General features: G+C 65.2%; 2 protein-coding genes across 2 annotated transcripts; one reads left to right on the top strand and one right to left on the bottom strand.

The window, feature by feature from the left end:
- Positions 1-5,686: 5,686 nt before the first annotated feature.
- EMIHUDRAFT_456169 (hypothetical protein) lies at positions 5,687-7,010 on the bottom strand (the record flags this gene model as incomplete). The annotated part of the gene is made up of 6 exons (XM_005784331.1): positions 5,687-5,935; positions 6,045-6,140; positions 6,303-6,351; positions 6,426-6,520; positions 6,792-6,905; positions 6,990-7,010. Coding segments are annotated over 6 exons (499 nt in total), but the record flags the coding sequence as incomplete, so codon positions are not given.
- A 2,054-nt stretch (positions 7,011-9,064) lies between these two features.
- On the top strand, positions 9,065-9,512 carry EMIHUDRAFT_231214 (hypothetical protein; the record flags this gene model as incomplete). Its single annotated transcript, XM_005784330.1, has 2 exons — positions 9,065-9,232; positions 9,318-9,512. 2 exons carry the CDS (start codon positions 9,065-9,067, stop codon positions 9,510-9,512), a joined length of 363 nt encoding a protein of 120 aa, XP_005784387.1.
- Between the last annotated feature and the right edge of the window lie 3,688 nt (positions 9,513-13,200).

Raw genomic sequence — 13,200 nt, 5'->3', positions numbered from 1 at the left:
GCTCATGCCGGGGGATGGTGCGCTGAAGCAGTCCGCCAGCAAGCTGCGGGTGCGCAAGTGGCTGCGGCAGTTGCTCAAGGCGAGAACCGGCAGTGCGGCTCCATCAAGGGGGGCCTTCTCCTGACCCTTCTTTGAGACTTCTCTAGGCGAACCTGCTGCGTGGCTCGATCGAGGGCGGCGTCTCGGTGCACGACCTCGTGCGCGGTTGCATGGTCAAGCGCGCCGACGCGGTGGGGGGCAGGCTGCGCGCGATGCAGCGGGCGGCGGTGCCGCTGCTGCTCGCCGCGTTCGATGAGAGCGGGCCCGCCGCTGGCTACGTGCTTTCCAACCTGCTCTGGCATGTCAGGCAGGCACAGCTGCAAGGGCTCGCCGTCCACCGCGACGCCATTTTGATGCCGGTGTTGCGGCACGAGAACGCAGACATCCACCAGCAAGGCGTCCTCGGCATCGGCGCGGATCAGGCGCGCCGTGCAGCCGAGGCGTGCGACGCAGAGGGCGAGCACCTCACGGCTGCTTTCTTGATGTACGCGGTTGGGAGCACGCGCGGCATCGCGGCAGGCGCGGAGCTGTCGCGCGCGTGGGCGTCGCTCCGCCGTCTGGAGGAGGTAGGAGGCGGCACGGCCTCCTCGAGGGCGCTGGAGCAGCGGGTGGCGAGCGTGCTCATCTACGCGACCGAGGGCGGGCTGGTGCGGGGAAGCGTGGAGCACTCGGCGGTGATGGAGCGCGCCAGACAGCTCGCGAGCAGCGTGAGCGGCGCGGGGCAGCTCGATGAGAGGAGCAAGGAGGTGATGGAGGCGGAGCTTGGCTTGTCCCTCGCCGTTGTGATGGGCGCGAACACAGTCGAGGGCTGGTTGGGCTACCCCGGGCCGCTGACGCACGAGACGCTGGCGCAGGCGAGCGCGTGTTGGCGTGAGGCGGCGGCGCACGCGACGAGGGCGGCGGCAGCCGCTCCCACGCCACCGATGGAGATTTGCATGCGAGTGTACCAGGTCCTCTTTCTGTTCTTTGCCTCGCGGCAGCACGCCATGCCCGACTTCCGTGCGGCAGATTTGCTCGGCCGTGCCGCCGCGTGGTCTGCTGAGACCATAGCATCGTACCGCTTCGACGAGGTGCATCCGGTTGCTATGCAGCTGGGCGCGCGGGTCGATTTGTTCCCGCACGGCATCGACCCTTGCCTGCTGCTACTGCGGCGCGGGGATCTGTCCGCTGCGCGTTCGGGCTTCTCCAAGGTGCTCGACGTGCACCGGCGGATACTCGACCGCGTCCGGCAAGGCGTGGCCACCGCCGAGGTGTACGCGCTCAATGCGATTGGTTGCACCGGCTACTTGCCCTATGCGCTGGTGTGCGCGGGCCAGCTAGACGAGCTGCGCGAGTTCCTGGCGCACAGCCTGACAGGAGCGCTTCCCTTTGACGAGTCGATCCGGGTCGGCGTGGCAACCTACTGGGGGGAGGCCGGGTCCGGTTGCGGTTGGGTGTCCGAGGACGGACACCGCAACAACACGCTCGACACTCTGCTGCTCGTTGTGCGCGGGCTCACTGCGCTGGTCGAGGAGGACGATGACGCTAGCCGCGCGGCGCTGGCGGAGTGGCTGCCGCCGGCCGCACGGCTGCTGCACATCGCCGAGTATGAGTGCGAGTGGCGGCTCGACGCCTCGGGCAGCTGCCACCCCGCGCTGCTGCTCGCACGGCTGCACGGAGAGCGGCTCAGTCACTGGGCGCTCGCGGCGGAGGTGGCGGAGGGCGTGCTGCGCATCGAAGAGTTCAACCCAATCCTCCGCACGGAGGCGTGCCATATCACACACACCACCGACACACCGTTCCGTGCACGCGCCAGTCTGATGTGGCGGGGTTAGAGCCCAACCTTCGCCCGCACACCCATCGTGGAGACATTCCATCATACCTACCTCCGTAGGCATTCCGCCTCTTGGGGCGCGCGCAGGCGGCGCTGGGCAGGGGCGCAGCCGCGTGCGAGGCGGCGGAGAGTGCCGCCGCTGAGGCGGCAGGGGCGCGGTACGAGTGGCTCGAGATGCTCTGCCTGCGCGATTTGCTGCGCTGGTCGGATGAGGCTAGCGCCGCGGGCGTCACGGCGCGGCTGCGTCGCGTGCTGCACCAGCTGTCGGCCTCGGAGGAGGAGCTGGTCGCAGCTTTGCATGAGAGTGTGATCAGCATGAGGGCGTAGGGAGAGCGCGATATAGGGGTCGCGCCGACGTATCTACAGCAGCCGAGTCGAGCAGCTATTCTACAGCAGCCGAGTCGAGCAGCTATACTGTGTACTGTAATCAGCATGAGGGCATAGGGTCGAGAGCGAGAGCGCAATATAGGGATCGCGCCTACGTATCTGCAGCAGCCGAGTCGAGAGAGCAGCTATACTGTGTACTGTAAAATGTATGGACCAGGTAAACGTTTTTCTCCCCCCCCACACGAGCGGTGGCGGGCTTGGGGCAAAAGCGGCGGCGCCCGTAGATAGTATCTTAAAGATAGCCGTAGGCGCGCTAGGCCACAGCGCGAGGAAGGGGGGGGGGGGGGGGGGGCAACGGGCAACCGATCTGGTGATCACGCTCACGGTGCCGCACGCGCGAGTACCGTCTCCCGTCGAGAACGATCTTTTCCTCCTTGGTTGGCGCAATGTCCGAAACCAGTTTACCCAGATCCTAGTCTCCCACAATTCATGTTTCAGCTTACCCGTCCGCTAACTTTTCTCATGTGTCAGATTACCCGGTCGACCAAATTTCTCGTCCAGTTTACCCGGCTGCCGTCGAGCGGGCACCTGCGGCCTGGTCGTAGGAGAGCTCCTACTCGGCACCCCGGTTGGGCTCAACGAGGTTTTCCGGAAAACAAAAAGGAAAACAGAGGGTCCCCAGCACTTTGCGTTTCCGGAAATTTCCAGGGAAAACAGAGGTGTTTGGTGCTCCATTCTGGAAACTCGCGAGTTTCCCTGAGTCTGAGAGCTGGTCTGGGGCAAAATCTGAGGCAAAATTGAGGAAATCGTCTGGCGAACGCCTGTATGCCATGCGCGCGGACCACGCTTGCGTGGATACGTGGCTGGCAGGCTGACCCGTGTGCGGGGTAACCCGCGCACGGGGAAGCTTCATGGGTTCGAGTCGTCAAACATTGAGCAGCGGAGGTGTGCCGAGGGGGACCGGGAGGCGGTAAGTCGTCGTTGCCCGGCGCTGCTTGCAGCGCCATGGCGATGGCGCTAAGAGGTTCCTCTTTTCCGCGCCCCCCCCGCAAGGCGCGCGATACACAAATCGACAAAATACCCAGGCGGCGCGGTCGCAAGGTAATTTCCAGGTATACACGGGTTCTCCGCGAAATTCCCGGCATTTTGCCGATTTGGCCTAAAATTTGGCTGATTTTGGGCCCAAACCAGCCTCAGACTCGGCTCAGAGCCAAAAATTTGACGATTTCCACGCAGATTTCCCGGGAAAATAGAGAGGAAAAGAGAGGGTGCTGTAGAGAAAAAAGGAAAGGAAAACAGATGGGGTGCGAGAGGCAAACCTCGTTGAGCCCAACACCCCGGCCCGGCCTCGTTTGCTTGAATGACACAGCCGTCGCACCCCACTGCCGGGTGATCTGGCAAACAAAAGAAATTTCGCCGCGGGCTCCGGGTTAACCTGGAAACGACCGATTTTCGCCGCACCGGGTGATCTGCGAGGCAAAAAATCGCTCAAGTGTCTATCTGAAGGAGTTACTTCCTGAAGTAACTACTTACTTCGAGAAGTAACTATCCCCGCCCCGCGCCTGCAATGGCCCCTAGCCCCCGCCCACAGCTCCCTAGACACAGGGCAGACCTGGACTGGAGCGGACCCGCTCCCTAATACTCCTCTGAGGAGTGGTGGTCACCGTCGGAGTCGGTGTAGGAGCTCCACCGCGCCCGCCGGGGCTTGTTCTTAGGACTTGTGTATGTACGCCGGGCGTATCGTGCACTTGGTCGCGGAGGCGAAGGGACCTCCTGCGCTCCCCAGGCGGCCTCACCGGAGCCTGCGGCATGCTTGGGCCTGGCAGGGGACGGTGGGGGGTGCGCTCAGTACAGTCGGGGGCGCCTGCACCGCGTGAAGGCGTGAAAAAAGAAACGGAGGAATGCCGGAGATAATCATGCTCAAACTGTTGTCGGCGGGGATGGCGCGATGGACTGAAACGGACGGCACGTCCCGGCTCGCGGCGCGCGGTGCATGATGTGAGCGCGTGCGGCAGAGGCGCGCCTTGAGGCGCGGCAGCGCCTTGCGGGGCTTCATGCTTCGCCTTCGATCGTGTCGTCACCATGTCGTTGACTCGCTGACCCGTGACAGCTTTGACTGCGACCGTGACCGGGTCGGGTCGAGCGTCAGATGCCCCCAAAGCGTGCAAAGGGAAAGAAGCCCGCTGCCGCCGCGGCGGCGCCGGGCCCAGCGGCGGCACTACTCGCAGCAGCAGCTTCCACAAGGCTGCAGTGGGCGCCGGCCCCAGGTGCAGCTGGCCCAAGCACGTTGCCGCCGCCGGTCGTGCAAGCGGAGTATGGAACCGCCGATGATGACCTCGTGCGGGTCGGCCCCCAGCTCGGTGTCGAGCTCCTCCCGCCGCATCGGCGCGGCGGCAGAGCCGCCCCAGCCGCTGCGCCTTCGCCTGCGGAGGCTCCTGCGGCGGCTGCACCTGCTGCTGCGGGTGAGCCCGACGACGACGAGCAGCCTGACGGCGCGCGCATTCCAGACCTCGATGATGTCTTGGGCTGGGGGGGTGGCAAGGGTGGAGGAGGGCTCTCAGGAGACCGTTTGCCGGCAGCAGGGGGCGCGCGCTCGGCCGACATGTGCGCCAGAATGCCGCAGAAGTAACTATGAAGAACTGTGTTTGGGCTGTCTCCCGGGCGTGTTTGAACCCTAATTGTCGGCCCCAGTGACCCGGTCTAGAGGTCTGTGTGTGGCCTGGGGGGGCCAAACAATAAGGCGAGGGGTTCCTAGTAAGCGGTTGGGGGGTGCGAGCCCGTGCTATAGTGCAGTGAATACTTACTTCCTGAAGTAACTTCATCCTTCAGATAGACACAAGTCGGGTTTTGACGCCGTCAAGATAGTGCCCAAGACATGCAGACGGCAGAAAGCATCCGCCACAAGCGACCCCTTTACGATCAAGCACTGTGCCTGTTGTTCCGCTTGATGCCCGCCTCTGTGGCCGAGGAGCACGTCGAGGACATCGGCGCGGTTCTTGCGCGGCTCGCTGGGAGCTCCTGTTCGCCGTTCCAGATCGAAATGCTGCTCGATGTCCTCGAAACGCTACCCGCGCGAGCCCTCGTGCGCATCCGCGCCAAGATCGACGAGTGCCGGAGCCCCGGAGCGCATGTCTGGCAAACCACGCGTTCAACGTCCTCGCGCCCAAGGTGCGAGCGCTCCTCGCCCAGGCCGACGGCGCGTCCATCTGAGCTACTTTCTCCTTTGCGCACTTTCCTTTTTCCTTCATTCTCTTTTCAATGCCGTGCGAGGCGTGACGACGATGGTCGATGCGTGAGAATTGTGAAAACGTTCACGTTGGCTTTGTCTTGTTTTGTCCGGATTTTTATTTTGTGGCGCGCGCGTTGCCTTCTCAACTTTCATGTCCCGCGAAACCCTGTGAATTCGAGTCCCTACCCCCGGCTCGATCTCAAAAAGCGCGCAGTCCACGCCCTCTCCCGCCCGACCGCGGGCGGCGACAGGCGCGCACGGACACGGCCCCCCTCTGCGGCTGTGATCGCTAGCGGAGGGGCAACGCCGGATCGAAGCGCGCGCAAACCGCAACAAATGCCGAAGCGCGTTGGGGTGCGATGTAACAAATGCCCCGGCGCGTCCGCGGCGCCGCCGGCCCAGCTCAGTGCGGCGAGAGCTCATCCGTGGTGCGGCGGCGAGCTAGGCAGCAGCGCGGCGAGGACTGCCGAAGCGGTGACCACTGCGCAGACGGCGCCCGCGTCGTTGAGGCAGACGAGCTGCGCCGCCTGAAAAGGAAGGGGGGGAGGGGGGGGAGTGGGCGGGGGAGGGGGGAGGTGAGTGCGTGTGGGCGAGAGGGGTGCTCGTGTCTCGGTTGATCTCGGGTGGGGTCGCTGCCTCCGGGTCGGCGAGGCGCGTGATCGCGGTGGCGACGGTGTCGCTGACGGCGCACGTCTGTACCCGGCTGTCCTTGGGCGGCAGCGAGCGGAGCGCCTGCGGGTTGCATGGTCGACGCATGTCCTCTTCCGCACGGCGGCTGCTGTGCCGTCCTCCGGGTGGCGGCGGAGAGACGCGCCTCCTCGAGAGGGATGGCGAGGTCGGTCGCCAGAAGTGTCTAGGAAGTGTCTAGGAAGAGTCTAGGAAGTGTCTCGGCGCCTCCTCGAGAGGGATGGCGAGGTCGGTCGCCGGGTTGGACGCGAGCTGCCTGAGAGAAGGGAGGAGGCGGCGCCCTCACCGGGGCGGCGAGCGCCGGTCGCCTCGGCTGCGACGCGAGGCTGCCTGACGTCGCGGCTCGAGAGGACGTCGAAGAGGGCTCCGCTTGCGTCGAGCACCGGCAGCGCGTGCAGCCGCTCGGCCGAGAGCAGGCCGAGCGCCTAGAGGCCGCGAGAGCTCGAGGACTGACCACAGCCGAGGCGTCGCCGCCAGAGCGCCTCGAGGAGCGAAGCTCGCCCGGAGGTGTCTAGGAGGTGTCGAGGAGGTGTCTAGGAGGTGTCTAGGAAGCGCCTAGGAGGTGTCTAGGAGGTGTCCAGGAGGAGTCTAGGGAGGTGTCAAGGAGCTGTCTGGGAGGTGTCCGGGAGGAGTCTAGGGAGGTGTCCAAGGAGGTGTCCAGGGTGTCTAGGGAGCTTGTCTGCTGTCTGGCATCACGAGTCCAGTCGCCTCGAGGAGCGACGCGTCGCGGCGGACAGTCTGCGGCTGGCGGCAGAGCGGCAGCAGCGCCTTGCCGACCGGCTCCTCAAGCAGCGGGCCTGAGTCGTCAAACTGGAGTCGTCAAACTGGCGTGCTGAGTGCGCGAGCAGCAGCGAGGCCGTGGCTCGTCCGCAGCTCGGGCAATCTCGAGGGTACTCGGGGGCACTCTCGGGCCATCTCTGCAACTCCAAGACCGTGGCTCGTCCGCAGCTCGGGCTACTTTTAGCTTACTGGGAGAAATGATACTCTCTCTAAATGTAAAGCGCCATAAAAACGGTCTATGCACGCGCTCCGCCCTCGGCCGCTGCCGCCACCGGGAGCGGCGACGGCGAGCGGAGCACGGACGATCGGGTAGCGAGGCCCGGCGTCGAGGCGCAAAAGGCAGTGTGCGCGCGCGGCGCGGCTGGCGGCTGGCGGCTGGCGGCTGTCGCTGTCGCTGTCGCTGTCGCTGTCGCTGTCGCTGTCGCTGTCGCTGTTGCTCACACGATCATTTTCACACAAGCACTCTTTCCTCTTTATCCACATCTCTGTCGGTCTCGGGCGCCCCACATCACAGCCACAATGCATAAATCTCATCTTCCGTCCTGGATTCGCCTCTCGCCACTCTCGGATACGTTCGCAGGTGGCGAAGAGGCACGTGTGCGACGTGGCAACACAGAGCCTTGCACCCTTTCGCCCGTCTCATCACTGCCCCGGCGCCCACGCCTCGACCTTCTTGGGCAGCAGCTGGTTCGACAGGTCCTCTCCGTGGCCTAGGCCGCCGTATTCACCCTGGCCCCAGGTGAAGACAGCGGCATCGGCGGTGATGGCGAGGCTGTGGCTGCCTCCAGCCGACACAGCGACGACGCGCTGGTCAGCAAAAGCCTCGACCTTCTTGGGCAGCAGCTGGTTCTGCGTGTCGCCGTGGCCCAGCCGGCCTCGCCCTCCAAGGCCCCAGCTCCAGACAGCTCCGTCGGCGGTGATGGCGATGCTGTGGCTGCTTCCCGCCGACACAGCGACGATGCGCTGCTCAGCAAAGGCCTCGACCTTCTTCGGCAGCAGCTGGCGCTGCAGGTCGCCGTGGCCTAACCGGCCAGAGCCTCCCTGGCCCCAGCTCCAGACGCTGCCGTCGGCGGTGAGGGCGAGGCTGTGCTGGTCTCCAGCCGAGACTGCGATGACGCGCTGCTCAGCAAAGCCCTCGACCTTCTTGGGAAGCAGCTGGTCCTGCCTGTCGCCGTGGCCCAGCTGGCCCCAGCCTCCCTGGCCCCAGCTCCAGAGAGCGCCATTGGCGGTGAGTGCAAGGCTGTGGTGGCCTCCAGCCGACACAGCGACGACGCGCTGCCCAGCCAAGGCCTCGATCTTCTTGGGCAGCAGCTGGTGCTGCGTGTCGCCGTGGCCCAGCCGACCTTCGCCTCCATAGCCCCAGCTCCAGATAGCGCTGTCGGCGGTGAGGGCGATGCTGTGTTCGCCTCCTGCCGATACGACGAGGACGCGCTGCTCAGCTAAGGCCTCGACCTCCTTCGGCTGCCACTGGTCCTGCCGGTCGCCGTGGCCCAGCGCGCACACGCCTCCCTGGCCCCAGCTCCAGACACTGCCGCCGGCGGTGAAGGCAAGGCTATGGAATCCTCCAGCCAACACGCTCACGGCGCGCTCGCCACCCAGCGTGGAAGGGAGGCGGGTCGGCGTGTTGAGCCGCGGCACGCCCTCGCCGTGACCGATCAGTCCCGGCGTCCAGTTCTCAGCCGTTCCGCACGACGAGAGCCGCCCCTCGCCGTCGATGAAGACGCTGTGCCAATATCCTGCGGCAGCCCTCGCCGGCGGGTTGGACTCGCACAGCAGCGCCGAATAGCACAGCCACCGCACGGCGCAGCCCTCGCCCTCCGGCAGCGCCGGCAGCTCGAAGCCGCGCTCTTGCGCCCACAAGCGGATGGCCTCAGCCGCGAGCGATGCGTGGAAGAGCAGCGAGACGGCCGCGACGCGAGCGATGTCGGCGGGGTCGCAGCGAGAGATGGCGCGCAGGAGGAGCTCCGTGGGGAGGTCGAGGAGGCGGGTGGGCGGCGATTCTGGCGAGGGGGCGGCGGAGGAGGCGGGGGCGAGGCGGCGCGAGCGGCGGCGCGGCGGGGTGGACATCGCGAGGAAAAGAAAACGCGCACTGGTAGGGGTAAAAAGAAAGCCTGGCGCGTCCTCCGGCGCGATCAACGGCGCAGCCCACCCTGTTACGCATTTCGCTGCTCATCGCGACCGCCACCAAGATGCGGTACGGCTCCCTCGCCTGGACTTCTCCGCCTGCCGCGCGACGGCTCGTCGCCTGGCTGGCCATGACGACACCGCCGACGCCGCTCGACCTCAGTGGCGACGGCGGCTGCCTGATGACGACGCTGCGAGAGCCGCTCCCGACCGCGGCGCGCGCCTGCGGGCGTGTACGCGACGGTGCGCTTCCGCGCCTCGCTCGCCGACGGCACCGTGCTGCACGACTCGTGGGAGGGCGAGGCGCCGCCTCTGCAGGTGCGGGTCGGCGCGGAGCCGTCGGACGCTGCGCTCGGGTGGGACCTTGCGCTGCCTCGGATGCGGGTGGGTCAGCAGGTGCGCCTCGAGTGTGGGCCGTCGTACGCGTACGGCGATGCGGGCGCCCCTCCGCTCATCCCTCCCAGCTCGCCCGTCACGTTCGAGCTCGAGCTGCTCAGCGTGCGGGAGCCCTAGAAGCGGAATACGTCTTCATGTATCCCAACCAGCACTCGAGAGACACGTATCCCTGGGTATCCCGCTGCATTCCGCTGATTCACTGTATTCCTATCCGTTGTATTCACGCGGTGCTCTGAAGACGCTGCACAATACCTTCTCCCCCCCTCATGTTGGCGTATTCAGCACTGCAGGTGCGCGACCTGATGAGCAGCCACAACCCGGACGAGGCGCGGGAGATATGGGGAGATATGGGGAGATATGGGGAGATATGGGGCGGTGCGGGAGAGATCGACTCTGCTCTTGACCGCTCTTGACGACGGCAACCTCAGCTCGGTCGAGCGGTACGACCCGGCAGTAGGCGCGTGGGAGGCGGTGGCTCCGATGGCGGCGGCGCGGTCTGCTCCCGCCGTGGCGGCGCTCGAGGGCAAGCTGTACGCGGCGGGCGGCAGCGACAACAACGGCGTCCGCCTCAGCTCGGTCGAGCGGTACGACCCGGCGACGAACGCGTGGGAGGCGGTGACGCCGATGGCGGCGGCGCGAGCTGCTTCTCACGGCGGTGCTCGAAGGCAAGCTGTACGCTGTTGGCGGGTGCGATGACGGCTACAACGCCCTCAGCTCGGTGGAGCGGTACGATCCGGCGCTGGATGCGTGGGAAGCGGTGGCGCCGATGGCAGAGGTGCGGCGGGCTCATGGCGTGGCGGCGCTCGACGGCAAGCTGTACGCGGTGGGAGGCTACAACGGTAACGACAACGACGACGTCCTCAGCTCGGTCGAGCGGTACGACTTGGGTACGAATGCGTGGGAGGCGGTGGCGCCGATGGCGACGGCGCGACGCGCTTCTATCGCTTCTCACAGCGCGAGGACGGGTCTCTGTCACGTGCACGTGTCAGATCTCTCTTTACACTTTCTCGTTGAATACGGTATACGCACAGAGCACTCGGCTCTGAGGGCGGGGGCGCAGGTAGAGGTAGGGCTGGCGTGGGGGGCCTCAGGTAAAGGTAAACCTGTCTCAGACCGCCGGATGTAGAGGTAAACGGAAACCACGTGAGGCCAGGTAAACGTACGCCCGTGAACGTAACCCGCCGAGGGCTCTGTCCTCTGAGGCGGGACGACCAAGGCCCCCGCGAGAGCGCTTCGCCTTGCGGCGCGCCTGCCCGGCCATGGACCAGGCTTCACCGCCGCTTGCCGACGGCTGATCGCATCACCTACCGCATCGCGAATGGCCAGTGCCGCGACCACTTGACCTTGCTGCCTGCCTGCTAACCCGCGCGGTGCAAAGAATCTGCGTCTCTCGGCGCATTTTGATTGTGCATGATTGCTCGAGTGGCTCGAATTGGCAATCCACCGCAATACGAACATGACTGGAGAACATATGCAACACGGACGCAGGCTTGCCGTTGGCGACGTCGGTTATCAGAGGGGTCAGGTCATAGTGACGCGCTCGATGGGATGCTGCATTGACGCAGACAGCAAAAGTATCGCAGCGGAGACCTTCTCATGAGTGGCGGCTCGCACCATGCGGCAGTGCGGACACCAGGTGCGCGAATTTAAGAGCCATTTTCGATTCCGTGGTTTTGGCACTGTCTACCAACTTTATGGTACAAATCGACTTGGTCTGGGCACAGCTGAGCCCTGCGGCTGCGCTGAGGTTTGCCTCCATTCTGAAAGTGTACGTAGAAGGGAAGGCAGCATGCCAGGTTTGCGAACTCCGCTGTGCGCCGAAAAGCGGTATGGCGCCGAGGAGAAGCCATTTTCTTATTAGAAAAGGCTCTCGACTACCAAAATTTTCTTCGTCCTGCGCGCCCAACCATGGTGCATGGATGGCGGGCACATCTCAGAAACACTCGTGCGGCTGCGCATTGTTTGTATTTTCTCTTCTCTACGAGCCGGCGAGTGGAAATCGCAGATAGCTGCATCGAGATCACATATTATCGAGATCACTCGAGAGATGGATCAGTTATCACTCTCGAGACACGAGAGATCACGCAAAAGGTAAATCATGGTCCTACGTCGCTCAGAGGTAGAGGTAAAGGGCCCACGGCTGCCCAGAGGTAAAGGTAAGAGGGCCGCAGGCCCTCAGAGGTAGAGGTAACCTAGACCCCTCCTACCCGGCCCTCAGGGCCGAGAGCACACAAGCTCGCGCGAGCCATGCGGACCCCAAGGCCCATGCGTGCACGTGTGTTTCAACATGCGCCCACAGATGGAGGCTAGGTTAGGTTAGGTTAGGTAGGAAGGTGAAGAACAGCCAGGCTCGTACTGGAACAGCGCGGTATGGGTTGATTGGGATCAGTACCGCACACCCTTGCAAGCGAAATCCAAGCCTTCGGGCATCCAGATCGACGGCATCCCGATCGACGGTCTCCTCTGCGCCGATGGCCTCCCACCGCATCGGCGCGCGCGTCGCGGGCCTCTCGCCAGCGCAGCTGTGCGCGATCATCGAGGCGCAGGCGGGCGCGAGCGACGCCGCGCTGCGCGTGGCGGAGGAGCACGCCGCTCGGCTCGTGGAGCAGCCCGAGTGGGTGCTCTCCGAGGTCCTCCTCTCGCCGGACCTCGCCCCGCACATCCTCGCCCAGCTGCCGACCACGGAGCACGCCGTCAAGGGGACGTGCCGCGCGTGGCGCCGCGGCTGGAAGGAGACGCTGAAGAAGCGCAAGAGGCCGCGCCTGGTCGTGTTTGGCGGCCAAGACGGAGAGGGCGAGTTGCTCAACTCGCTGGAGCGGTACGACCCTTCAACAAACGAGTGGGAGGAGGAGGCTGTGGCGCCGATGCCGACGGCACGAAGGTATGCTGGCACGGCGGTGTTTGATGGCAAGCTCTACGCGGCGGGCGGCGAGACTGTGGCTGACGGCGCAACTTCCAACCTGGTGGAGCGGTACGACTTTGCTACGAATGTGTGGGAGGCGGTGGCGCCGCTGGCAGAGGCGCGGCAGAATCACGGCGTGGCGGTGCTCGACGGCAAGCTGTACGCTGTTGGAGGCTTCAACGACGACGATGGCTTCCTCAGCTCAGTCGAGCGGTACGACCCGGCGACGAACGCGTGGGAGGCGGTGGCACCGATGGCGACGGGGCGGTGGGGTCTCGGCGTGGCGGTGCTCGACGGCAGGCTGTACACTGTGGGAGGCTTCAACAACGACGGCGGCCACATCCGTGGCCTCAACTCGGTCGAGCGATATGACCCGGCGCTGGATGCGTGGGAGGCGTTGGCGCCGATGGCGGTGCGGCGGGTAGCTTTCAGCGTGGCGGTGCTCGACGGCAAGCTGTACGCTGTTGGAGGCTACCGCGCCGGCGCCCTCAGTTCGGTGGAGCGGTACGACCCGGCTGCGAACGCATGGGAGGCGGTGGCGCAGATGGCGACGGCTCGGAGCCATCTCGCTGTGGTGGTGCTGGACGGCAAGCTGTATGCGGTGGGCGGACAGGATGTTGGCTTCAACGCCCTCAGCTCGGTCGAGCGGTACGACCCTGGTACGAATGCGTGGGAGGCGGTGGCGCCGATTGCGACGGCGCGAAGCGCTTCTATCGCAGTCTTGATGTAGTGGGCTTAGGCGCGGGTGCGGCGGCGGGCGGGTATCGCTTCTCACAGCGCGAGGACGCCTGGGACGGCGGGGTCTCTGTCAGATCTTTTTACTTTTCTCATTGGATACGCACAGAGCACAAGCTCGCGCGAGCCATGCACGTGTTTATTATCGTGATCAACTAATCCTGTTGA

The sequence above is a fragment of the Emiliania huxleyi genome (assembly GCF_000372725.1).
Source record: "Emiliania huxleyi CCMP1516 chromosome Unknown EMIHUscaffold_170, whole genome shotgun sequence".
Taxonomy (NCBI): domain Eukaryota; phylum Haptophyta; order Isochrysidales; family Noelaerhabdaceae; genus Emiliania; species Emiliania huxleyi.
This window is presented reverse-complemented; position numbering and strand designations above follow the sequence as displayed.